We start from the raw sequence: 23,895 nt of genomic DNA, 5'->3' as shown, positions 1-23,895 counted from the left end.
GTCAAACTCAAAACCCTAGAAATGGGTTTATATTCAAGAAGCAAGCGCCGTAGCAATAGGTTATATCTTCTTTTGATTCTTCTCTGTCCATCGTCGTCCTTTTATCACCAGCCATGGCCGTCGGGTATCTTTCCTCGGATTTTTTCTCGCTTCTAATTTTTTGATTTGTAGCTTGAAGTACTCATTTACTGATCTACGAATTTTTCCTGTACTTGCGTTGTAGGAAAAACAAGAGAATCTCTAAGGGTAGGAAGGGAGGGAAGAAGAAGGCGTAAGTATTATCAATCTTAATCGTAATTTTTATTTTCACATTCAATTTGTATGTGTTAGTAGACTCCGATGTTTAATTAAGATCATTTGAATCTTCTAATTGATGGTTGTTTCTGCAGTGTTGATCCTTTCTCCAAGAAGGACTGGTATGATGTTAAGGCTCCTTCAATCTTCAGCCAGAGAAATGTCGGAAAGACGCTTGTTTCCAGAACTCAGGGAACCAAAGTAATTTTTCTGTCTCTTTTTGACTGTTAACTTTCTCTTACAAGCTCGTTAGTTCCCTTTTACTGGTCTGATTGTGCTGGGGTAGATTCGTTGTAGTGCCTGCTCGAAATTGATTGATTGACTGAGCTTATTGTAGATTTGATCAAACTAGTGAAATCACAAATGGTTCATGATTGATTGTTGCAGATGTGTATCTTAAGGTCATATTTTTGAAATCATAGATTTGAGAGTTTGACGTTGTACTGTATGTTATGCTCGCTTTGTTATTGATGATCGTTCGTTTTACATAATCTAACCTTGTTATGTGTCTTTTCAAACATAACAGATTGCCTCAGAAGGCCTGAAACACAGAGTTTTTGAGGTTTCTCTTGCTGATCTTCAAAATGATGAGGACAACGCTTACAGGAAGATCCGTCTCAGAGCTGAAGATGTCCAGGGAAGAAATGTTTTGTGCCAATTCTGGGTAAGGAAGCATTGCTTCGCAACAGTAGCTCTTGTTTCTCCTTCTCCTTGTCGATGATCGAGTCCTCAGTCTTTGCTGTTTTCATCCGTAGGGCATGGACTTCACAACCGACAAGCTCAGGTCTTTGGTTAAAAAGTGGCAGACTTTGATCGAGGCTCATGTTGATGTTAAAACCACCGATAGCTACACACTGAGGCTATTCTGTATCGCCTTCACCAAGAGACGTGCTAACCAGGTCAAGAGAACTTGCTATGCTCAATCCAGCCAAATCCGTCAGGTATATCTACACATATCATGTTTATAGTTGTGCTATCTTTCATCTTTTATTTCTCCTGAAATTATATTGTCCTATAGTTGTATTGTCCTATAGTTGTAGATTCTTGGTTTTCTTTACTTGATTTCTGCCCAAAGTAAGGTTGAAATCTCTTTTATCTTTTTCATTCAACTATCTTTTTTTTGTGTGTTCATTCCTCAGATTCGCAGGAAGATGAGGGAAATCATGGTCAAGGAAGCTTCTTCTTGTGACCTGAAGGATCTTGTTGCCAAGTTCATTCCCGAAGCTATTGGCAGAGAGATTGAGAAGGCAACTCAGAACATATACCCACTTCAGAATGTATTCATCCGTAAAGTCAAGATCCTCAAGTCTCCCAAATTCGACCTTGGAAAGCTCATGGAGGTGAAGAGAAAATGCCCTAACAACGCATTATATTTTTTTGATTTTATATGATTACTTAAATTGAATTCTTGTGTTTTAATCCGTGTAGGTTCACGGAGATTACACAGCGGAGGATGTTGGTGTGAAGGTTGACAGGCCGGCCGATGAGACTGTCGTCGAGGAACCTACTGAAATCATCGGAGCTTAAGAGGAGGTTTTTGAAGAAATGTGGTTAAATTGAGAGATCGTTTTTTCTTCTAAACATTAGTTCTTTTAATGCTTTGTGTCGTTTCACACTCGTTTGGTTATTCTGTTTTTTTTGGTGTGGTGTATTGATGACTTTTCTCAGTATAAACTTGCAAGTTTTGGATAATTTAAGGAACTCCTTTTTTCTCGAAGTTTGATATTTATATTAAATTTAATTCTTTAATAAAAGTGGTCATTGATGCAAGAAGATAGCTGCTTTATATCGTGAATCTGATTTGAAGAGTTTTGTTTTGAAGAACGAATTAGGAACCACCGTAAAAGAACAAACTAGGAGCAGAAGAGAAGGGAGTCAAGTAATGAACACTAGAGCATCGCATTTGTAATGCGAAGGTCATCGGTTCGATTCCGATAGCCGGCTTACAAAAACTTTTTTCAGTGAAAAAAAAACAACACTACAAATTCAAACAAGAGCAGAGTAAACACAGACATACACATTCGTCCTACGCAAAAATCTTCCATATATCTTATCATATATATACCTACCAAACTAGACTTATTTACAAATAATCACCATGCTCTTTAGCTTCATCCTTGATTGTAACCGCATCAGATTCTACCACGCTAGGAAATTGGAATTGCTCTGATAATAGATGTAAACAAATCTTAGATAATAATTTTAAACTAGAATGAAAGGGCATTGATATTTGAAAGCTTACTATTTGTGTGATCAAGAATATTCATGCATCCTATGCATCTGCAGCTCGGGGAGCATCCAACGCCCATCTTGATAAAGTCATTGTAACATCCAATGTTTAAGAAGAATGAAAATACATTATTTAATAATAAAAAAAAAATAAGCGTGAACAAAGCTAGATAAGTAAAACCAAATTTACCAAATAGCATTCACAATATTTCTTCAAACAGCCTGATTTCTTGCAGTTGCATCCTCTCGTGTGTCTTGCTGAAGCAGGAGTCTTTCTGCTCTCTTCCTGCAAATGTATTATAAGCTTGAGATACAGAATAAAATCTCACTGCCTCTCTCGTTGCAACCATACTTAGGTTCATCAGCAAATAAAGACAAGTTCGTAGAGTCTATTTTTATTCTTTATGTATTTGAGCTCATTGTTGATCTCATTTTATGTCTTACCCCGAAATCTGTAGCAGAATCAGAAGTCGAGATCACTTTTGGAGCAAAAGCTAATGGGTTGCGATCTTCAATCATTCGACGAGTTTTCATAACTATGTCTTCATGAATTGGCCTATTGAAACAGTTTTGACACGAACAAGGTTCAATACAGTATACACCAGCAGCAAAACAATCGCAGTACCTGTAACAAATGATGCAGAAAAAATATCAGGTGATATGAAAGTAGTGACTGACAGGAAAACAGATGTTTTAGGCATTTAAAAATTGTGTGAGGAGAATGATGTTCAGAAAAGAACTTACAGCTTCAAGCATTTGGATTTCCTACATCTACAGCGCTTACAGCTGCCAAGTTCCTCAGACCATTCTCCTTCCAAAGAACTCGCAGGAGCCTTCTCCATGGTTTTGTTATCACAAGAAACCAAATCTCTATTAGTGGAAACAGGAGTTGAGCATTCATCTTCACCATGAGATAAAACACAGCCTTCTTTGGAAATTAGTTTAATTTGGTAACTTGAGACTGAGGGGTTCACGAGACTATTCAAGTGCAGGCCAATTGTTCGTGGTATGGGTAGAATCTCATCAGTATCTTGTTTGCTGGAGTCTAAACATTTATGAGGATTAGGAGCTCTGTTGAGAGATGTAAAATCAGGGGGAAGATCGTTTGAAGAATCACGCAAAGGTATTCTTTTGTAAGATCCTCCCACGCCAAAAGTCAAGCAGCGCCTGCGTACACTCCGTTGCTGCAAGAATAACTAATATTTATTAGCAAAGTTCTTTTCAAATCAATATATTAACTAGCAGATTAAAATAATTATGCTTGCAATAGCGAAACAAATGATCTAACTGACAAAAATCCACCTGAAGTGTAAGACTCAGACACTTACCTTGTGACTGGGTTGTATTCCTGCTTCTTTCTTGTCTTCAGCATTGGCAGTTGAATCAATAGCTGCAACGTTGGATGAACTGCTGAGTGGGCTGTCTGGAACTCCAACTGCAACTAGCACACTACTAGAACCTCCAGGCTCTACTACATTCCCTGAGTTATTACAGCAGATAGACAGCTGCTGAGGCGCAGAAGTAAAAGAATTAAATCTAGGATCCTTGGCCTGAAGAATTTCTTTCTCACTGTTCTGGATACCAGCAACATCAAACAATTTTAACCCTGCACAAGACCCAATCTCAGCTTCCAAATCTTCCGTTTGAATCACCCCATCTGAATCGGCATCAAGTTCATTAGGCTGTCTACATAACTCATCAGATTGCTTTCTCGATCCAAAACTACCTATTTCCTTTTCAGCATCCATTGTTGCTACTTCATCACAAGAAACCATTCGAATATCACATCCATCCTTTCCGTTGGTCAGTGAATTCGCCAACTCAATTGCTAAGCTAACCTGCTCCTTAAATGGCTTGGTTTCAGAAACATTTTCCAACTGCTCAGGTCTACACTTTAGCTGCTCCTCGCATAGACCGGATATCTTAACACCTTCCAGAACATCTGGTGAGCTTTTTACATTCTCACCAAGGAGGATTACTGGACTAGATAGATCTAAAGAACGATGCCTAAAGAAAGGTACATAACCACCCAAAAATACCATTTTCAGCATATAAAATTCCAACAACAAATCTTTCTCCTCTCAACAAGACAACTTAAAGGAAAAGAAAAAAAAAAACAGGTTACCTTTTGATGGAAAATCTGGAATCTCGGCAAGAGTTCATCTGCGGTGAACTAAATAGAGATGATGGAGATGCAAAATCCAATGAGTGCAAGATATTATCAGCGTGTTCTGCCTTTACTGGTTCTATGGGGGAAAGGCCATTAATATATTGAAACACTGGAGAATCCTGCAGATTAACGGATTATACTTAAAATCTAGCTAGTTGCAACTCGATTCAACAACACAGAAGTGTGAAAAAAATACATATAAAATGATCTAGTTATAGAAATTTGAAGAACGAGATATGGTGGCCCAAATTTTAAGTTTTTGCTAATCTAGTAAACATCGGAGAACGTAGAGGGAAGAAAACTCTGATCGACTCAAATAGTTTGAAAATTAAGCCAATCATAGACCTTAAAAAGCTAATTTCAACCCAAAAAATCAGACAAATTATGGAGACCAAACAGTAATGGGTCCGATGAACAAGAGCTAATTCAGGAAACATCTACATGTAAATTCACTCGGAAAACTTCATCCACTCTGAGAAAAGATAATTAAATCTAAATTAGGAACAGAACCAAAAATTAGGATCGAGAGAAAACCTCAAAGCTGCAGAACGAAACGGCGGAGACGCGGTTCTTCTCTGGTGTGTCCATCTCCGGAGAGATTTATTCTCACTGGGTCGTACTCAATATCGCCTCCCTGCAAAGCCGTAACTCCTCCAGACGCAATCGACTCACGAAGCCCTAAGAAGAAGAAGACGAAGATGAAGAAAGTCGATCGGTTACTGAAGAAAAAAGAAGGTGGAGATTTCAATGGAGGAGGAGCGGGAAAGCGGGAAAAAGAAATTAATAATGTGAAATGAAAAGCCGTGGTTTTGCTTTTCTCTAGAGAAAAATAAAATATATAAAGAAAAGATAGATCTATGGGCTTTTTATCTGAGATCTTCTTAAACCCTTATGGGCCTAATAAGAAACTAGATTATTGATTACTTTTCCTTCTTAGTTAGTAATCAAAACAATAAGGAACCAGAAAATTTGACCAAACCGGGTTCCGCTAACGTACGTCGGTACGTAGGGTGGGGTCAAGGTGGCATGGTCTAGGAAACTGATGCGACAGTAATGTCATGGCCTTATTATTACAGAACTAGACAGAAAGGCAAACATGTGATGATTCCACAAAGACCCAAAAGAAAAAATGTCGAAGCCATAGGAAGCATTATCAAGGACACATCTATGTCTCTCTTTCTCATTAACCAAAGCTTTTCAAGATTCCCCACAGACAAAAAGAGCCAAAAAGAGAGATGTGATCAAGCCAAACGGCAAGCAGTTTCAGAGTTTCTCTACAAAACTGTATGCAGTTTTTGGTCAGGGTCCCCCAACGCATCGAGATATCCAAATCTAAAAGTTTGAATTGACGTATAAAGACTAAACTAACTTGGCTTGCTCTAAAAGATCTTTCTCTGACTTGACAATCCAAGAGAACTTTGATGTTCTTACAAGCAAGAGTGCAAAGCTGTACACTTTTTTGGTGGACATACAATCATAAACTTATGCAAAGTCTCAAGTCACGGATTCATGTTATTTGCTCGGAAATCTCCGAATAGGAACAAGAACAGATTCAAGGAACAGTGTTTAATCGATGTTTGGACAAACCCAACAATCCAAAACATAATTCATAGAGTATCTTCGAAACTAGAATAGCAAGAGTTTTGTTTGAACCAAGTTAAAGACTCTGCCAAAACCATAATAAACAAGATGATGCCCAATAAAATCTGATATTTTTCAGCAGTCTTGGATTGCTAGAGAAGAGGCCATAACAAGGAAATAATTGAAATGTGGAAACTTTAAGAACCATGACCTACTGATTCACAATTCAGGAATCTTCAAGTACAAACCCATGTCTCCCAATATTCCTTGACAGAATACTCTTTATACCTGTAGAAACTGCGCACAGCTTGATAATGGCATCGGACTTAACAAAGTTCTATATACAATTTCTGAAAAGGTATGGCGAGAAACAAAACCAAAGGCATGATATATCTTTAGGTAGGATACTAACGCTTAATACATTGAATCAAGACAGCTCAAATGCAACAAGATTATCTTCATAATTCTCTAGAGACCATCTTTACGGGCACTATATAGGTAGAAGGATAATAATCTTTGAGGTAACCACTAGCTTCAGCTCAGGCAACTGTAATCTGATATCTCCATAAATGAGCAGCGAAATACCATAATAGAAGAAAGATCATAAGCCAAAGAAACTCGTATCTGGACATTATTCACCCAAAGAACAAAACAGAGTATCTTGGTTCCTTGATTTGGGACCAAAGGAATCGACTTTGAATAAGAGTCTTTACAAGCCTCGTGTAGAAACTTTGACATATGAAACTGATATATACGACGGTCAAGTCCTCGGAAATATAATTGAAACCCATCGATCATATGATAAATAAATGGACAAGAATCAACAGTTCCTTTTTAGCACTCAAGATAAAGAAAAGAACTCTCAAAACTTCTTCTTCTCTACTCGTTCTTCCAAGCGTACAGAATCAATGAAAAGCCAAAACTTTGAGGTTTCGAGCTAGTTGGGACCTGCGTGAAAGACCAGGTCTTTTCAACAGATTGACAAGTCCTGAACATAAATACTGCATTTCCTGGTGATGATGGCAGCCCGAAGAACCAACTGTGGACATCCCAGAGAACTTCCACAGAGATCCTGTTGACAATTATCGTATCATTCCCACGGAACTTCCAGTGAAGCCTCTTAACCTGCATCAAGGTCTTTCCATCAACCCGAACAACGAGGCAAGGATCACTGATACTGGTGTCACATTCGATCACAAGATCGTGGGTTTTGCCATCACCTGAAAACTGAGCTTTTGTTGCAAACGTTCTCTTACCAAAGACATGCTCTTTCTTGCCAATGAACACAGCACCCAGTGATGAAGAAGGTGCAGCGTTAGTCTTTCTGAAAGCTTCTTTCTTCATATCACCGAGAAGAAGAGCCATTTCTTTGTCCACAACAACGCCAACATAAAACCCTCCTAAAGGTTCAGGGCTGGATCCGAATTTTGCGGACGAGAGATCCCAGAAAACATCGATATTACAGGAATACGCCTCTAGATTCTTGGACCCTTTTCGTTTAGTGAAGAGCCACGGCTTAATCTCTACTTTACACAGACTTCGGTTGCAAGAATCATCAACTCCCACGGTTACACATTGACCCATCAGATTCTTAGTCCATGTGACTGTGATCAAGCAAGTCCTACCTCGGATGCGGCAACGGTAGATGCAAATGACCAAATTCTGGGCAATTTTTCCCACGTTCGAGGAAGACGAATCCGCAATCTGAACGCCATTTTCACCAGAGCAAGAAGGAAAGTCTCTCATTTCTTACAGAATTCCAATTTCAGCGTCTCTCTCTCTCCGGAATTTCAACAAACACCTTGTGGCCAATCTGCTAAGAAGATGCCGAGAACTTACTTCAAATACTGAGATAGATTAGTAACGGGAATCGTGAAATGAAAGTCAGAATTTACCTGGAAGGAATGAGTTTCATCAAAGAAAGAGAAACCCAATCTCAAAAACGCATCGAAGTCAGGAAAATATCAACAGATTTGATCTGGGTTTTCTCAAATGGATCCATCTTCTCCAAGGAAATTCATCGACCAAGGAGGAAAAGAAGTTGGAGAAAGCCTGAGACTCCGGGAGGGAGAGAGAAAATGCAAAAGGCAAATCGCCAAAGTTGAGGGGAATGTGTGCTATAGTAGTCAGTCAGTCAAATTAGACAGAAACAGACAAAAAGGAGACTTTGTTTCACTGTCGACTGATTTTTTACACGTTAAATAATTACCGTTTTGTTTATAGTGTGCTATTTTAAATTTTGTCTCGTTACTCTTTGATTAAAAGATTTTTCTCTTTTTATGAATGTCTATGAAAACTAGGATAGAGTTTAGAATGGTTTACGGTGTAAACGTGTGCCATTCCATGACTAGTTGTCATGCATTTAATGCCCACTACTGAGCCCATACTTTTCTACTTTCTTGGGCCTCTCTTAGGGTTTGACAGTCACACTAATTAAGTAGTTAGAGATTGATATTTTTTTTTTAATTAGTAATCACTAATCAGCTGAGAAATCGGAGGGAAGTTTGGTTGAAAAGTTGAAACAAACTCTAAGTCAGAGGTTGAACACTTCGAAGTACTAACCAGTTTGTTAAAATGATCATTACCAATTTGATCATATCTTATTTAGGATTGGTAATGTTAACTTCGGTTGTCAATTTATTATTATTGTTCTTTCGTTTCAAGTTTTTTTTTTTTTTTTGGGTTGGCATTACTATTGCGAAAGTCTTTGAATAGTTAAATATCAAGTAAGGTTTACATCTATTTTTCAGATTGAAATTTGGACCGACCTGTATTAAGGTAGGTCCCAGCTTAACATTATTTACTTGGGAAGTTGGGATATGATTCTCTTATCGTAGTTTCATTTTCGTTATTAATAATATTGCTGTTGATGTTATTTGTTATTTTATATTAATTATATAAAGTTAATAATCCGTCTCCCTACCTACAAAATAAATTGGTATGAAGGAGATATCTCAGAGAAAACAAAACAATTGTTATCAAGTAGATTATCCATTTTTGAAAATTGCTTTATCATATTTCAGATTGGGCCTCAGTTCCTTGTGAAAACACACACACACTAGACGTTTAAGTGGCTAACTCTAACCAATGCATATGTTCCTCGAGTTAAACCAGTTTTCGGATTTTTCTAAATGAAAAATGAGTTTTTGTTCAGTATTAAACCAGTAGATACTGAACAATTCAATTTGTTTTGTTCTAAATTTGGTTCAGTTCAATTTGCTTTGTTCTAAATGAAATAAGTTTGATTCAGTTTAATACTGGCATTTTCGGTTTAAGTAATAACCGGATAAGTTTTTTGATTATTTTAAACAAAAGGTTTATCCCACTGAACACAGTGACGCCACATCACAAGAAGTTTGTTCATCGCTCATATGACTCGCTTACTTCTTCGTTCTTCCTCTCTAATTTAAGGGAAAAAATATGTTTTTGTGAATAAGCAGACCGATAAATCATTTTCCTGCTCTTATCTCAGTTGATTGGCTATGGCTTCTTCAATCGTTTTTGCTGCAGCTCCGGCTACTGGGTTTCTCTCTGTTCCTCCATTGAAGGCTCGGAGATTTTATGTTAGTTCTTCACTCGACTCCGATGTTTCCGACATGAGTGTTAACGGTAATAGTGAAACAAAAATTTGAACCTTTACTGTCTCCTCTGTATTAGGTTGATTGCTTTGGATTCTGGGTATTTGAATTGGATACCTTTTTCTTGAGAAAATCGGAAACTTTGGTTGTTTTGATGGAAATTTTGAGAAATTTGTCATGTATCTGGCTTTAAGGGCGTAGCTTTATGCCACGAACAATCCCGCTTTTGAAGAATATGAGGTTTCAATTCTCACGAGGACTCCGTTGCTTTGGTTTAATCCCAATCTATTAAATTCATGAGAATTTCTTGGCATATAAATGAATTATGAACTCTGAAGGTTTAGATGGAAAGATGAAGCTCTTTTAGCTTCTCTGGGCAAATCATTAGTATTGGAAATGGAGAGCTAGGTCAATATTTTACAGTCAGTCCAAGATTCTCTTTTGTTTATGTGTTGATTCGTTCAGCATCAGTTAGTTCATCCATGGGAAGTAGTAGCGGTTGAGGAATCCAATGACATCTGAAAACTCACTGGAAGTCAAGTTTCGATTGAGTTTCCAGATTAGAAAAAAAACTGTCTTCTTTGTGCGGTGATGATTTGGAATATCATGATTTTTGGGTCTTTTTCTTACCGTTTAGATGTGCTGTTTATAAATGCAGCTCCAAAAGGGCTATTTCCTCCAGAGCCTGTTCCGTACAAGGGACCAAAGCTGAAAGTAGCTATTATAGGAGCTGGACTTGCAGGCATGTCAACTGCTGTAGAGCTTCTGGATCAGGGCCATGAGGTGTTTTAATCGTTGCCTTTAGTCTTTTTTTTTTTTTACCTTTGATTGGGTTACATAAACGTGTTAAAACGTTGTTTTTGTTTCAGGTGGATATATATGATTCAAGGACATTCATTGGTGGCAAAGTGGGTTCTTTTGTAGATAAACGCGGGAACCATATCGAAATGGGACTACATGTTTTCTTCGGATGCTACAATAATCTCTTCCGCTTGATGAAAAAGGTTTTTGTTTCACAAAACTTCCGCTTGAGTTTGCTTGATGATTGAAAATTTTTGACACTCATATATAGAGGTTTTTTTGCGATGTAGGTGGGAGCTGACAAAAACCTTCTTGTCAAAGACCACACTCATACATTTATAAACAAAGGCAGCGAAATTGGAGGTATGTCTCAGTTCATTATTCTCTTACTATGATCGCACATGTAATTTCACCATACTGAGATGTGCTTAATCTTTGTAGAGCTTGATTTTCGATTTCCTGTTGGAGCTCCAATTCACGGTATTCGCGCATTTTTAATCACAAATCAACTCAAGGTAAAAGTTACACTTCTCAATTCAAATTTGTTACTGTTGGACTTAGAAGATAAATATCTCTAGAGGCACCAAAATCTTTGAGCACTTTTCCTCAGTAGAAAAATCAGGCACCTTTTATGTTGAATGTCATAGCAAAAGATTAGTAAATTCTTACTTTTGTACCAATTTGGAGCTGACTATAGGCTTATTCTTGTTTTGGCCTAACAGCCCTTTGACAAACTGAGGAATTCACTGGCTCTTGCATTAAGCCCGGTCGTTAAAGCTCTTGTTGACCCCGATGGAGCAATGAGAGACATTCGCAATCTGGACAGTGTAAAGAATGATAGATAACCTCTGTTTGTTCTCATTTCTTACTTGGATTTTGTATTTCTCTAAAATTTCTGAGATACTTTTTGCAGATAAGCTTTTCGGATTGGTTCCTGTCGAAAGGTGGGACACGAGCAAGTATCCAGAGAATGTGGGATCCTGTTGCTTATGCACTCGGCTTCATAGATTGTGATAACATGAGTGCGCGATGCATGCTTACCATATTCTCATTATTCGCCACCAAAACAGAAGCTTCTCTGTTGCGTATGCTCAAGGGCTCGCCTGATGTTTACTTGAGTGGTCCTATCAAACAATATATCACAGATAGAGGTGGCAGGTGTGTATAAGTGTGTCTGTTATTATCTATAACAATGGATGCTAACATTCATCATCTTATCGGCTTATCGAGTATTTCTTTCGTGTCTTCAAAAACAGAATCCATCTAAGGTGGGGTTGCAGGGAGATACTTTATGATAAATCAGCAGATGGAGAAACTTATGTTACAGGACTAGCTGTTTCCAAGGTGAATTTTTGCTCCTGACATCGGATTTAACTGCCTGGAAAATTGTCTGAACACATTCTGAAATTTTGCTGCTTTCGGGTAGAGAAAAAGTTTGAAACATTGCTACAGAAAGTTTAAAACTTTTTTCTTTGATTTGCTTTCAGGCTACGAACAAGAAGATTGTGAAAGCTGATGTGTATGTTGCAGCATGTGATGTGCCGGGAATCAAAAGGTTACTTCCCCAAGAATGGCGGGAATCTCGGTTTTTCAACGATATATATGAACTCGAGGGAGTACCGGTTTGTACAGTACAGCTCAGATACAATGGTTGGGTCACTGAGCTTCAAGACATTGAACTTGCGAGGTTCGTTTCTCAAGAATCTTATGTTATGGGATGATGATGATTATGGATTGATTATATTTACCCGAGTCTTTGTTTTGTGTTGCGGAAAATTGTAGGCAGTTGAAACGAGCAGTTGGTTTAGATAACCTTCTCTACACTCCTGATGCTGATTTCTCGTGTTTTGCGGATCTTGCACTCGCTTCGCCTGCAGATTATTATATTGAAGGACAAGGCTCTCTGCTTCAGTAAGAAACAACGACCCTTTCTTTCTACAAAATATCTTGCAGGTCTCTCGGTTTCTTGAACATAAGCTCTGTTTATACAGGTGCGTTTTAACGCCAGGAGATCCATACATGCGATTAACGAACGATAAGATCATAGAGAAAGTAGCGATGCAGGTACAAGATCAGTGGTTAAATTCTCTAAACTTGAGATTTTTTTTTTTTCGCCAAATTGAATACTTAATGTTTCTCAAATCTTTGTTCAGGTCACCGAGTTGTTTCCATCGTCACGGAGTCTAGAAGTCACTTGGTCATCAGTTGTCAAAATTGCTCAGTCTCTGTACCGTGAAGCACCCGGCAAAGATCCATTCAGACCCGATCAGAAGACGCCCGTTAAGAATTTCTTCCTTGCTGGTTCATACACAAAGCAGGTAACTTTTTTTACGAACAACAATTTTTCACAAACAGTGGCAAAATGCAAAGCAAGAACTGCCTCTAGATTGCCGTCTGAGAATTTTTGTTCGTGAACATTTTTGCAGGATTACATAGATAGTATGGAGGGAGCGACATTGTCGGGGAGACAAGCTTCTTCATACATCTGTGACGCCGGTGAAGAACTCGCAGAGTTAAACAAGAAGCTTTCTTCATCTACAGATGGTGCCTCTGCAACTACGGTTTCTGATGAGCTAAGTCTCGTCTAGTGATGGAAAATGTTTGAAAGTTGATTCCCATGGTACAAGAAGAAGCATGTGTAGAAAACTTTTATAGTGTTCATAAGAGAAGGCATTTGTATAATCACAACAATCTTTTGAAATCAATGATTCTTACAACTGACATCGATTTCACAAAACAATCTTTACGATTTCAGAAGATTTTTTTAGTCGAAAAACGAGAGACACCAGTTATATTTATCATCCACATCTCACCCTTGCAGTTAATTTTATGACACAAAAGACCTTAAAATCGGAAAAGAAATGGGTTGTGGTACTTAAAATGAATAAATAAAAGTTTTAGGGTGCATTTTGTCGTTTCCAAATCCTTGGGGGATGGCTTCTAAAATGTTTTTAGTAGCTCGAAAATATGCGGCGGAGCCATGCCGGTGTTTGATAATTGCTAAGAAAATGGCGGGAGTGGCTTGCCAGATATCACTCAGCTCATCATCGACCCTGAGGGTGAGTGGTATCTGTTGATTTACGATTCCTTTGACTTTGTTTTTGTTGGTTTCAGTTTTTGGTTATTCGTTTTGCAGAGGGTTGGTCATCGGCCGAGATGCTTCTCTGGTTCGCCGGAGAAGAGAACGCCGGCTATTCTGAAATGGGCGGTTGGCGGAGTCACTGAATTGCTCCGGCTCGCTTCGTCACCTTCTTCTTCCATCCCTAAAAACAAGGATAGGTAATCTCGAAAGCTTCCGATCAAGGTTTCTTATTCCTCTTGTTCGTGTTTGTTCTCGTGAATGATCGATTGAAACTGGCCCATAGATCGAATTCAGAGGTTACAGATCGAGATGTTGATGATGTGATGGGAATTTTGACAACAGATTATGGGAATGCGTATTTCGTCACAGGTTATTTGACTCTCTCATCTTCATCACGTATTTAGATTTGGAAACTGCTTGTTACTTGGGTTTTCTAAAGATCATAATAACTATTAAGCTTTCCCATTCACAAACTAAGCTCAGACACAAAACTCATTCCTTTAAATGGTACCAGGAATCTTCACTTGTGCAGTTTACTCGGATGATTGCATCTTCGAGGACCCAACAATCAGCTTCCAGGGTGAGGAATTACATTATCCTTCTTAAGCAATTTCTGTTTGTTCTTCAGTGATCAGTGTGTATCTACTTGAACAATTGTAGAACAATTCTGATCTTCATGTGTTTGTGAAGCCTGGTAGATTGGTGGGATCAGATCAGCTTGTTCTTGTGTTTCAGATCCTAAGTGTTGATATGAGAATAAACTAGTCTCTTTTGGGTTTTGTATTTTGCAGGTACGGATTTGTATGAACGCAACTTGAGATTACTGGTTCCGTTCCTCGAAGATGCATCCATTGAACTGCAAAATATGGAGAAAGTAAGCCTTTTTTTAGATCCTAGTCTCATGTTGTAAAATGCTCTCAATGTTGTTGAAATCGATTTAACACATTACCAACATTACAGAGTGTGTCGTCCCAAATAAACTATATACGGGCGACATGGAAGCTAAGGTATTCTGATGGAACTTTTTTAACACTTATTTTGCGTCATCTTTAATGTTTACCTCTTCCACAATGATGTTTTCAGGACTTACCTGAAACTTCCATGGAGACCATTGATATCGATCAACGGAAGTACGGTCTATGAACTTGATGGAGATTTCAAAGTAAGAAAAGACTGAAACTTTGGCTCTTTCGATCATAATAATAAGATTGTGTCCATCTTTTTGTCTGAGACATTTGGTTTTTGTACAAGATTGTGAGGCATGTCGAGAGCTGGAATGTATCGGCGGTTGAAGCAATCAGGCAGATATTCACTGTCAACTCTTTTCCCTCTCGTGGCTGAGAGTCCTAACCACACTAAGATTCATGCATCCATCCATGCTCCATAGAATGTCTACTGTAAATTTTTAGTTTAAGTGTTTACCGGATTTGCCAAGTCAAAATTGGAAATCATAACAGCAGATAAATTGTCAAAATCAACTTTCTATTGTTGGTATATAGTAGAGCTATATATATAATATATATTTCTCTGATTTGTTCCAAGGTTCTTTTCTTGACCATTGAGTATATAACTTTCTCAGTTATTAGTAATGTGCAAGATTTTTAAACGACAATGAAATGAAAAGTTTGAGTTGAGTCGAGGCTTCTAGTAGTATTCAAAATATATTGGATATTTTCCAGTTTCACACATCACACTCGAGACTTGTTTAGATTTGACATGTGTATGTATTTTTTTTTTTTTTTTCATGTGAAAATATGCATTTTTTAGATTTTTAATGTTTACAGTGGAAGAGACAGCCCAAAAATGTACAAAACAAACTTAATTGGTAGAAACAATCAAACAAAGAAATCAAATAAAAAAATCCGTAACCAATTGATAAGAAAATAAATCGTAATTTTAATGGTTATTACTTATTAATCAATTCTATGCGTTTCTGTAATTATATCGATTAGTTGTACGTTATATCATTCATAAATTTATCGTCAATACTAATTATGTCCAAGCATATCCTATCAATTATAATCACCATTATTTTGTTTTTGTCAGCTAATCGTCAGTATTCAGAGATTAGACGGATAGTTGGATCCACATGCATAGTTAATTTAATATTCGTTTAAGTGACAAGGAGATATATTGTCAGTATCTTACAAAAAATAATTTTGTTTATAAAAGTAATTAATTGAGGTTAGGTGTTGTGAACTTTGTGATTGCTTTTGGGATTACCTACTAGTTATTTCCGTACGGGCAACCACGGAATCACCAGCCAAGTAGTCAAACAAGGTCCAACTTAATAATCAATTAATCGTTATTTATTAGTGAAATTTTAATTGCTCTTATTTTAAGTTAGATATTTAAGGATTATTCTCTTTATCATAAAGCAAATTATCTTTACTTTACTGTATAAATGTCGGTCAATCTCTTCCAATAATGAATTTATTTCATATGTGCATATTATCGAAGCATCATTGGTAGTTTAAAAATCGAATATGAAATATTCTGCATGAAACATAATGAAAAGCCTTTACCAAAAAAAAAAAACATAATGAAAAGTTGATCAACATGACGTTACCATCACGGTTTACTTAAAAAATTCATTCTCATGCTTTTCGTAGGTTGCTGAATCTGCTGATAAAAATATCGCTGTTTTCTTCTGCGGCCACCTTCAAGCTTTTTTTTTTACAGTATATTGAAAATATAATATCGTTCAAACCACACGAGTTCAGGAACTTTTATATTTTATAGTTGTAAAGTATAAATGATATTTGCAATTAAGCAGTAATTAACCTAGCTTGTTCAAAAAAAAATTGAGCAGTAACCTGTATAGATAAATAAATAAAGAGAAAATGAATACCAAGCAAACGAAACTTTATGATAAAGTTTAATGGTATATAGAGGAAAAGGCCAAATGGATAAGGTTTGGGGTTGGTCTGGTTCATTATCACAAACAAGTCCTATTTGCTTTTTTTCATTTAAAAGGCTATGATGATCGTGCATGTCTTTGTATTCACCCACATGCACATCACCACATGTGTGTTCCTCATCTAAAATTATTTTAGATGGCCCCCCGTCGATCTAATTTTATGGTTTATTAATTAAATACATACTAATTTTCTGTTTGGCCGTGTAATACAACGTAAATTTGTCTCGTTTCCTGCCGATTTAAACAAGGGTTAATGGTCGAAGGGATATATCGAAAAATAACGATCAGATATAATTTAGTTTTAAAAATAATCACGGGCATGAAAATTGCTCTGAATATATTACATTTGTATTCATGTATTGAGTGATATGTATGTTGTATTCATTGTTTTGACACGATTTATACTGATGATTTCTTCTAAATTTTTTAAAGATATTGACAATACCGATTATTTATAGGCATTCTAATATGTAAATGGTTATTAAAGACCATATAATACTACGTATACATGAACTAATAGTTGAATTGCATATGATTATTGTTAACTTTAATATATCTGATTTATATCTGAGTTGATGTATGGTCAAGATAGTGTGTGATCACGCAAGCAACTTGACACGTGGCCAAACTAGCCTTGGTTGCCTCCTTCGGAACATCCAGTCGACATGCTAATGTATTGTCTCGCTGTCTACAAATCCCATTTTAGGTTTTTATTTGAGTGTTTTTTTTTTCTTTTTTATTTCTAAAGCTTCTAATGGTAAACATTAGTTAGTTCGGTTATATAGCGCAAGCCGAAGTATAAAGGCTTTGTCATTAAGATGTAGTTGGCGTCGATTATATCATATTTGTAATCGGGCGTTTAATGTATTATGTATACATAAGTATCCAATACAGTTTGGTTTCACTTATTCACTATCTTCATAAAATCGAGTATGGGTTAAAACATCAGTAGTATGGATAAAACATAGTCTAGAGAAATGCGATGGAAATATTTATAAATTGAAATAACTAGTACAAATTTTGGATGTGAAATTATTAGTAACTTTTACATATGCATGTGACAAACTCTTTTATTTACTGACAAAAATAAGTTTTTTTTTTCTCCGTTAACTCAGTATTCACATTTCTTTATTTCAGTGTTAGAAATATTTCATGTGAAACAAGAGCATAAGAAAACATAATATCAAAAGTTATAAAACTCATAATATCTAGCCCGTATTTTTTTTATATCTAAATATGGTGGTTCATATATAATACATTACAGATATTAAAATAGAAGTCAGTTTGAGATTGACCAAAACTCTCAAATCTCACATCATCGATCTTCAAAACTTCATATGGAAGTCAGCGTAAACTTAAAATAGTACATACTAATATGAGTTGATTCATTTATTCCCATTGGTTGTGAATTAGTAATATATGAGACTTGACGCAAAGTAAGTTAGCAAAACAATATCGAATATTTCACTTAAATTAATACTATATGGTCAAACTTCGTAGTGCAATTGGTAGCTAGCAAATGGGATACCATTCGGAATGGTCCATTTCCCACCACTGAACGTAATCATACAACAATGATCATTTCAAAAATATTTAAATAACAATAGGTGAAATAATACCATTATTGACATATAAGCCATCTACATATCCAATACAATCGCAATCCACATAATGGAAACAAAAAACGTTTGGAACAGTCGATCTATAGCATTATTAACACTTTATATGAAAAATAACTCGTTTTGATTTTCGATTGCTCTAATTGAAGTTATTAGTAACATATTCTGTATAATGCTAAATAGTAACCTGTTAATATTTTAAAGAATTCAGTTGGCTCTATGGAGAGTTTTTTTTTTTTTTTAAGAATTCAGTTGGCTACTGCATGTAGACAATGTTATTCAGCCGATTAGTTTATTCAGCTACTTTTAAACTTTCATCAAAAAGTTAAAACTACCCTAATTAATTTATAAATTAGTTAGAAAAAAAATTAATTTTACCGTATAAACCGTTGCTACTACTGAGACTTATTACAACTGTTGACAAAAGGAACAAAAAAATAGATAAGAGACTTTTATGACCAAAAAAAATAAAAAAAATTCAACGGTTGATATTTGATATTTTGTTTTAGTTTTACCCCTTTTGGACCACCGTACCACAAGAAACGCGCACCGTCTTTGTCTTCTCTCACGAGGTGGTTGTATTTCTCTGTAATAACCCTCAACAAAAAAAAAAAAACTTCCATTGAACTATTGAAGAAAGCTTACCTTGTCTGTCTTCTAAGCTCAAATCACCTTCTCTCTCTCTCTTTATAGAGTATTTATTATAATGTAATAATGAGAGTAAATACAGATACTGTTCTTATCTACATGAGTTTCATATCTTCTCTGTTCAACTCATTATGTTAGAAGAACAAAGACGATTATGAAGAAATTGCTATAAGAAGAAACCCAAACTCACCCTTACAATAAAAAAGAGAGAAATTTATTGGTAGATCTAATTATAAACATTTTTCTTTTTCTTTTGGGAATTTTTTTTGTGCTGATTGGGAGAAAAAGATGAGCAATCTGAGTTATCTTGAACCAGATTACTCTGAGTTCGTTGAAGTTGATCCTACGGGAAGATATGGAAGAGTAAAGATTCCTCTCAATTAATCTCTCAAAATCAAATCTCAATTATTATTTTGTTTCATCTTTGTTGAGTTTATCGTTATTGCTATTGTTGTTGCAGTATAATGAAGTTCTGGGTAAAGGAGCTTCAAAGACTGTGTAATAATCAAATCTCTCACTCGAATTCACTTCTTCTCTTCTCTTTTCTGCTGGTGTTTCTGTTATTATTCTCTCAAAAAATTTCAACTTTTTTTTACTTTGGATCTGATGATGGATTTAACCCTAAGCTGGTGTTCTTTCTTCATAAAGTTTGAAACCTTTCGATTTCCCAGTCACAACCATTTGTGATCCTTTAAAAAAATCGATTTTTTTCTTTCGATTTTGGTGGGTTTTCTGTTTGTGTTCGGTTCATGATTTGAATCTAATCCTTGAAAAGAAGAAGACAAAAAAGTTGAGCTTTTTTTTTTTTGTTTTTCTGCTTATTCGAATCACTTCTAGTTCGGTAGATTAGTTTCCTGCAACCGAAAAATTGCTATTTTTGGATCTCTTTATTGCTTTGACCTAAACCCAATTCAGATTCTGCAAAACAAAGAGCTTGTTTGATCATACACACAATAAACGTTTTCTTCTGCTCTCTTTCTTTTGATATGTAGTTACAGAGCATTTGATGAGTATGAAGGGATAGAAGTAGCATGGAACCAAGTAAAGCTCTACGATTTCTTACAGAGCCCTGAGGATCTTGAGAGGCTTTACTGTGAGATTCATCTCCTAAAGACCCTAAAACACAAGAACATCATGAAATTCTACACCTCTTGGGTCGATACCGCCAATCGAAACATCAATTTTGTTACTGAAATGTTCACTTCTGGCACCTTAAGACAGTAAGATTCTCTTGACAAACAAGCTTGTTCTCGTTGATCACTGTACCTTTTTGGCTCTTACATGATTTCTTATAATGGATCCAATTCAGGTATAGACTCAGGCATAAGAGAGTGAACATAAGAGCGGTGAAGCATTGGTGTAGACAGATCTTGAGAGGCCTACATTATCTTCACAGCCACGACCCTCCTGTAATCCACAGGGATCTCAAATGTGACAACATTTTCGTTAATGGGAATCAAGGAGAGGTCAAGATTGGAGATCTTGGCCTCGCTGCCATTTTAAGAAAGTCCCACGCTGCTCACTGTGTCGGTATATACATAATCCAAATCAGATCCCTACATTCTTTTCTGCTGAGTTGTGTTTTTTGTTTCTGACTGTGAAAGTTTTCGGCTTTTGTTAGGGACGCCTGAGTTCATGGCTCCTGAAGTTTACGAAGAAGCGTATAACGAACTGGTCGATATATACTCTTTCGGTATGTGCATTTTGGAAATGGTTACGTTTGATTACCCGTACAGTGAATGTACTCACCCTGCTCAGATCTACAAGAAAGTTATGTCGGTGAGACTCTCCATATACTAAAAATACAAAAGATAAAAAAGGATTCGTCTCTTTTCTGTTTCAAAAGGCCGTGAATATTTGAGCTAAAAAAGTTCGGTTTCAGGGAAAGAAACCGGATGCGTTGTACAAGGTGAAAGACCCCGAGGTTAAATATTTCATAGAGAAATGCTTGGCCACAGTATCGCTTAGAGTCTCTGCTCGTGAGTTACTAGATGACCCTTTTCTTCGAATAGACGATGGTGAATTTGATTTGAGATCAGTTGATATGGATGATTCCGTCGGGCCGCTGGTTAGGCAGCCACATCATCTTGCTGACTACTACAATTACCCGTCGAATAGTAGCTCTCTGAATCGCCAGTACTCAAATGGTTATAACGGCCACCACGAGTATCCAAACGGGTGGGCGTATAATCCAGCAGAGACAGAGGAGACTCACGGAATCGAGCTCTTTGAGTGTCGAAACGAAAATGACCAAGAAGAAGACAAGAGCTCTGGTAATGTTGATATTAGCATCAAAGGCAAGAGAAGAGATGATGGTGGCTTATTCTTGCGTCTTAGGATCACTGACAAAGAAGGTAACAACAGTCATAAAGTTTCTGTTTTTTTTTTTTTCTTTCGTTCTAAAACTAGAATCTTTGGGTTTATAAGTACAAAAGACTTAAACTTTGGATCATTTTGCTCATGGAATATTTGTTGCAGGGCGTGTCCGGAACATTTACTTCCCATTTGACATCGAGACAGACACGGCACTGAGCGTAGCAACAGAGATGGTAGCGGAACTGGATATGGACGATCACGGAGTCACAAAAATCGCCAACATGATTGACGGTGAGATATCTTCTCTTGTGCCTGGTTGGAGACCTGGCCCTGAATTCGAAGAATCTCTTGCGGCTGCAGCAGCGGCACACGCGAACGCGAATATTTGCAGCAACTGCGTATCAAACCGCACTTCAATGGGGTCGGTGATGGATTTCCTGAGGACCAACCCTGGAGCAAATGTTGCACAATGTTGCAGAAACGGTTGCGGCGAGACTCATGGCCGGTTTGAAGAGATCACAATCAGAGAAACCGAGGTTCGTCTTAGAGAGATCTGGAAGCTGCAGCAGCAGCAGGAAAGCCGCGAGCTTAGCTCGATAGATTCGGGGCAAAACCACTCTGAAGAAGAAGAAGAAGAAGAAGAAGAAGAAGAAGAAGAGGAAGAAGAGGCATACGAGAACCCTGAAATCACGTTTTCTTGCGAGGCAAGTAACCCGATAAACCACCTATCGGGGTCTGGATCGTTCTCGTTTTTGCCGTCTATTTACTGCGATGAGCTAGCCGAGAAAACCGAAAATCAGGTCCAACAGGAGTTAAGATGGCTTAAAGCCAAATGTCAAGTTGAGGTCAGAGATATGCAAGATAAGCATTTAAAATCCCGGTGGCCGGAATCCGGAGAAGAGGCGGATATCTGTCGGAAAGACGGATTCTCGGAATCGGTAGATAAGGTGAAAGAGAAGACGTTTGGAGGAAGTTTGGTACCAAAATGTCTTAAGAGGACAACTTCACTTCTTGTTGATGCCATCGATTCTTGATTACTTCGTGTTTCCTTCATGTATACATATTGTTTGCTATTATGAGACTTTTACACGGTAACACACAACTACACTTCCACTTCAATTCTTTTGGGGTTATTCTCAAAATAATATGCCCTTAGACCCACTTCAGAATTTTCGTGAAAAAACTTGTAACTACGGTAAGATTTTTTAAATATTTTAATTCATATAACGCATCTTTTAAGTGATTAATTACGGCTAAATTTCACATATAGCTTTTTAGCCTTTAATGTAGATGTTATCAAATCACGCATATCAAACGAAACATGCCATATTCACTTTTCAGTAACAAAAAGAAGAAGCAAAAGTTGAGATATTCTTTAAACTTTTTTTTTGTTTTGAACCTTAATCAAATTCAAGGATCAACTTGTTAAAGATATTGTTATGATTTAAAATTAGCTTCGTATCATTATTATTATAGATATTAGATAGCATATATTGGGACATTGTATTTACAAGGTGCCATTAAATGCATGTGCGGGAGAAAATGTAGTAGATGGGTGCGAATTAATGACAAAAATTATGGAGGCGAAATTATTGAGAAATGAAGTAATTTTTCTAATCTTTGTTTCGCTAGGGAAATTTAAAATTCTATGTGGTTTTGCCTTCTAATTTAGTTGAAAAAAAAATTGAAGTTACCTTAGTAATTTTAAGGAAACTAATAAAAAAATATGTTTTCTACAGTTTTCGTAAGAAATTCGGTTGTTGTAAAGTGAAATTGAAGGGGAAAAAAAGAAGAACAAAAGGACAAAAAGTCAATAATGAGTGCAACCCCACAGCAGCACAAGCCCATGTTCTATTGCCGACCAGTCTACTAGAAATTTGGGTTCATCCACATGCATTGCTATTTTTTCACTTCATTTTAATCAAATTCTAATTACATATGTATATAACATTGTTGGTTTGTCGTTACTATATGATTGTTATATAAACGGTTGGAAAAAAAAATTTCTTCTAAAAAATGGTTGGATCTTTCAATAAGACTTTTATTTATTTTTGTCGATATCTACACTAGAAAACGATTCTCCAAGTAAACTGATCTACACCTGGTTTAAAATTTCAGTAGTGACAGAAAATATAGTAGTCTCAACTCGCAAGCTTTAGGACAAAAAAATATGATTAATACCCATTTTTGTAGATATGTATATGTATTTACAAATCACTCGCAAAAAAAATGAAAATAAAAATATCACACGCATCAATAGTTTTCAGTCACATGTGACTCTCATATGATAAGCCTATGTACTATGGTTTCTCTTCCACAATGAAATCTGAAGCTCATCAGATCATATCTTGGAGATCTATTATATAGGTAGATGATAAAATCTTCTATGAAATGTTAGGTGATCATTGTGGTCGTTGCGATTATTTTATAAGTATTTTGTGTAAATAGGTGGTTTCGTGTTTGATGTTTCTCATCATGTTCCATGCAATCACAAGATAACAAATAGCATCTTCGGATTAAGCTTAGTTCTATGTATAAACAAATACTTTTGTTCTTATAAGTTTACTCTTTTTTATTAATCCAAACTTTAAGAAAGTGACGCATCGTCCAATATGCCACATGCCTTTATAAATTTGATAAATGATAACCGCGATAAT

The 23,895-nt window shown here is 36.5% G+C and overlaps 6 protein-coding genes across 7 annotated transcripts; 4 read left to right on the top strand and 2 right to left on the bottom strand.

The window, feature by feature from the left end:
* The first annotated feature begins 39 nt into the window (after positions 1–39).
* LOC18024497 (40S ribosomal protein S3a-1) lies at positions 40–2,011 on the top strand. Its single transcript, XM_006408080.2, has 7 exons — positions 40–124; positions 224–271; positions 390–495; positions 821–958; positions 1,050–1,235; positions 1,434–1,634; positions 1,723–2,011. Exons 1-7 carry the CDS (start codon positions 114–116, stop codon positions 1,819–1,821), a joined length of 789 nt encoding a protein of 262 aa, XP_006408143.1. The 5' UTR covers positions 40–113; the 3' UTR covers positions 1,822–2,011.
* A 220-nt stretch (positions 2,012–2,231) lies between these two features.
* On the bottom strand, positions 2,232–5,345 carry LOC18024496 (protein tesmin/TSO1-like CXC 4). The gene is made up of 8 exons (XM_006408079.2): positions 5,228–5,345; positions 4,649–4,812; positions 3,852–4,530; positions 3,268–3,707; positions 2,968–3,148; positions 2,714–2,809; positions 2,537–2,603; positions 2,232–2,460 (listed from the first exon to the last, which is right to left on the bottom strand). The coding sequence occupies exons 1-8, from the start codon at positions 5,279–5,281 to the stop codon at positions 2,378–2,380; spliced, it is 1,764 nt and encodes a 587-aa protein (XP_006408142.2). The 5' UTR covers positions 5,282–5,345; the 3' UTR covers positions 2,232–2,377.
* A 1,221-nt stretch (positions 5,346–6,566) lies between these two features.
* LOC18024495 lies at positions 6,567–8,370 on the bottom strand. 2 transcript variants are annotated; one of them, XM_006408077.2, is made up of 2 exons: positions 8,170–8,370; positions 6,567–8,090 (listed from the first exon to the last, which is right to left on the bottom strand). In XM_006408077.2, the coding sequence occupies exon 2, from the start codon at positions 8,018–8,020 to the stop codon at positions 7,154–7,156; it is 867 nt and encodes a 288-aa protein (XP_006408140.1). In that variant the 5' UTR covers positions 8,021–8,090; positions 8,170–8,370; the 3' UTR covers positions 6,567–7,153. The 2 variants fall into 2 exon arrangements, with proteins under 2 accessions (XP_006408140.1, XP_006408141.1); XM_006408078.2 differs by having other exon boundaries at positions 6,567–8,087.
* A 1,184-nt stretch (positions 8,371–9,554) lies between these two features.
* On the top strand, positions 9,555–13,385 carry LOC18024494 (zeta-carotene desaturase, chloroplastic/chromoplastic). The gene is made up of 13 exons (XM_006408076.2): positions 9,555–9,883; positions 10,511–10,635; positions 10,722–10,856; positions 10,944–11,016; positions 11,095–11,168; positions 11,376–11,480; positions 11,567–11,811; positions 11,910–11,997; positions 12,141–12,340; positions 12,436–12,564; positions 12,645–12,717; positions 12,807–12,971; positions 13,080–13,385. Exons 1-13 carry the CDS (start codon positions 9,757–9,759, stop codon positions 13,239–13,241), a joined length of 1,701 nt encoding a protein of 566 aa, XP_006408139.1. The 5' UTR covers positions 9,555–9,756; the 3' UTR covers positions 13,242–13,385.
* Positions 13,386–13,554: 169 nt separating this feature from the next.
* LOC18024493 lies at positions 13,555–15,362 on the top strand. The gene is made up of 8 exons (XM_006408075.2): positions 13,555–13,712; positions 13,790–13,932; positions 14,019–14,104; positions 14,250–14,315; positions 14,527–14,609; positions 14,696–14,742; positions 14,819–14,897; positions 14,987–15,362. Exons 1-8 carry the CDS (start codon positions 13,587–13,589, stop codon positions 15,074–15,076), a joined length of 720 nt encoding a protein of 239 aa, XP_006408138.1. The 5' UTR covers positions 13,555–13,586; the 3' UTR covers positions 15,077–15,362.
* A 3,476-nt stretch (positions 15,363–18,838) lies between these two features.
* Positions 18,839–22,272, top strand: LOC18024492 (serine/threonine-protein kinase WNK1). The gene is made up of 7 exons (XM_006408074.2): positions 18,839–19,285; positions 19,383–19,420; positions 19,915–20,142; positions 20,232–20,452; positions 20,544–20,701; positions 20,805–21,276; positions 21,401–22,272. The coding sequence occupies exons 1-7, from the start codon at positions 19,211–19,213 to the stop codon at positions 22,270–22,272; spliced, it is 2,064 nt and encodes a 687-aa protein (XP_006408137.1). The 5' UTR covers positions 18,839–19,210.
* Positions 22,273–23,895: the final 1,623 nt, after the last annotated feature.

The sequence above is a fragment of the Eutrema salsugineum genome, unplaced genomic scaffold, assembly GCF_000478725.1.
Source record: "Eutrema salsugineum unplaced genomic scaffold, Eutsalg1_0 scaffold_13, whole genome shotgun sequence".
Lineage (NCBI taxonomy): Eukaryota > Viridiplantae > Streptophyta > Magnoliopsida > Brassicales > Brassicaceae > Eutrema > Eutrema salsugineum.
The sequence above is the reverse complement of the archived record's forward strand: the minus strand, read 5'-3'. Positions and strand labels throughout refer to the sequence as shown.

Excerpts from the sequence above, each read along its gene's own strand:
- LOC18024495 (XM_006408077.2), bottom strand. The coding sequence starts at position 8,020 with ATGAGAGACTTTCCTTCTTGCTCTGGTGAAAATGGCGTTCAGATTGCG.
- LOC18024493 (XM_006408075.2), top strand. The coding sequence starts at position 13,587 with ATGGCTTCTAAAATGTTTTTAGTAGCTCGAAAATATGCGGCGGAGCCA. Across the intron at positions 14,743-14,818 it reads CGGGCGACATGGAAGCTAAG|GACTTACCTGAAACTTCCAT; the intron begins GTATTCTGATGG and ends TGATGTTTTCAG. Across the intron at positions 14,898-14,986 it reads AACTTGATGGAGATTTCAAA|ATTGTGAGGCATGTCGAGAG; the intron begins GTAAGAAAAGAC and ends TTTTTGTACAAG.
- LOC18024492 (XM_006408074.2), top strand. The coding sequence starts at position 19,211 with ATGAGCAATCTGAGTTATCTTGAACCAGATTACTCTGAGTTCGTTGAA. Across the intron at positions 20,453-20,543 it reads CCACGCTGCTCACTGTGTCG|GGACGCCTGAGTTCATGGCT; the intron begins GTATATACATAA and ends GGCTTTTGTTAG. Across the intron at positions 20,702-20,804 it reads TCTACAAGAAAGTTATGTCG|GGAAAGAAACCGGATGCGTT; the intron begins GTGAGACTCTCC and ends GTTCGGTTTCAG.
- LOC18024497 (XM_006408080.2), top strand. Across the intron at positions 496-820 it reads CCAGAACTCAGGGAACCAAA|ATTGCCTCAGAAGGCCTGAA; the intron begins GTAATTTTTCTG and ends CAAACATAACAG. Across the intron at positions 1,635-1,722 it reads ACCTTGGAAAGCTCATGGAG|GTTCACGGAGATTACACAGC; the intron begins GTGAAGAGAAAA and ends TAATCCGTGTAG.
- LOC18024494 (XM_006408076.2), top strand. The coding sequence starts at position 9,757 with ATGGCTTCTTCAATCGTTTTTGCTGCAGCTCCGGCTACTGGGTTTCTC. Across the intron at positions 9,884-10,510 it reads TTCCGACATGAGTGTTAACG|CTCCAAAAGGGCTATTTCCT; the intron begins GTAATAGTGAAA and ends TTATAAATGCAG. Across the intron at positions 11,812-11,909 it reads ATCACAGATAGAGGTGGCAG|AATCCATCTAAGGTGGGGTT; the intron begins GTGTGTATAAGT and ends CTTCAAAAACAG.
- LOC18024496 (XM_006408079.2), bottom strand. The coding sequence starts at position 5,281 with ATGGACACACCAGAGAAGAACCGCGTCTCCGCCGTTTCGTTCTGCAGC. Across the intron at positions 4,813-5,227 it reads TTTCGTTCTGCAGCTTTGAG|GATTCTCCAGTGTTTCAATA; the intron begins GTTTTCTCTCGA and ends GTTAATCTGCAG. Across the intron at positions 2,461-2,536 it reads TATTCTTGATCACACAAATA|AGCAATTCCAATTTCCTAGC; the intron begins GTAAGCTTTCAA and ends ATCTATTATCAG.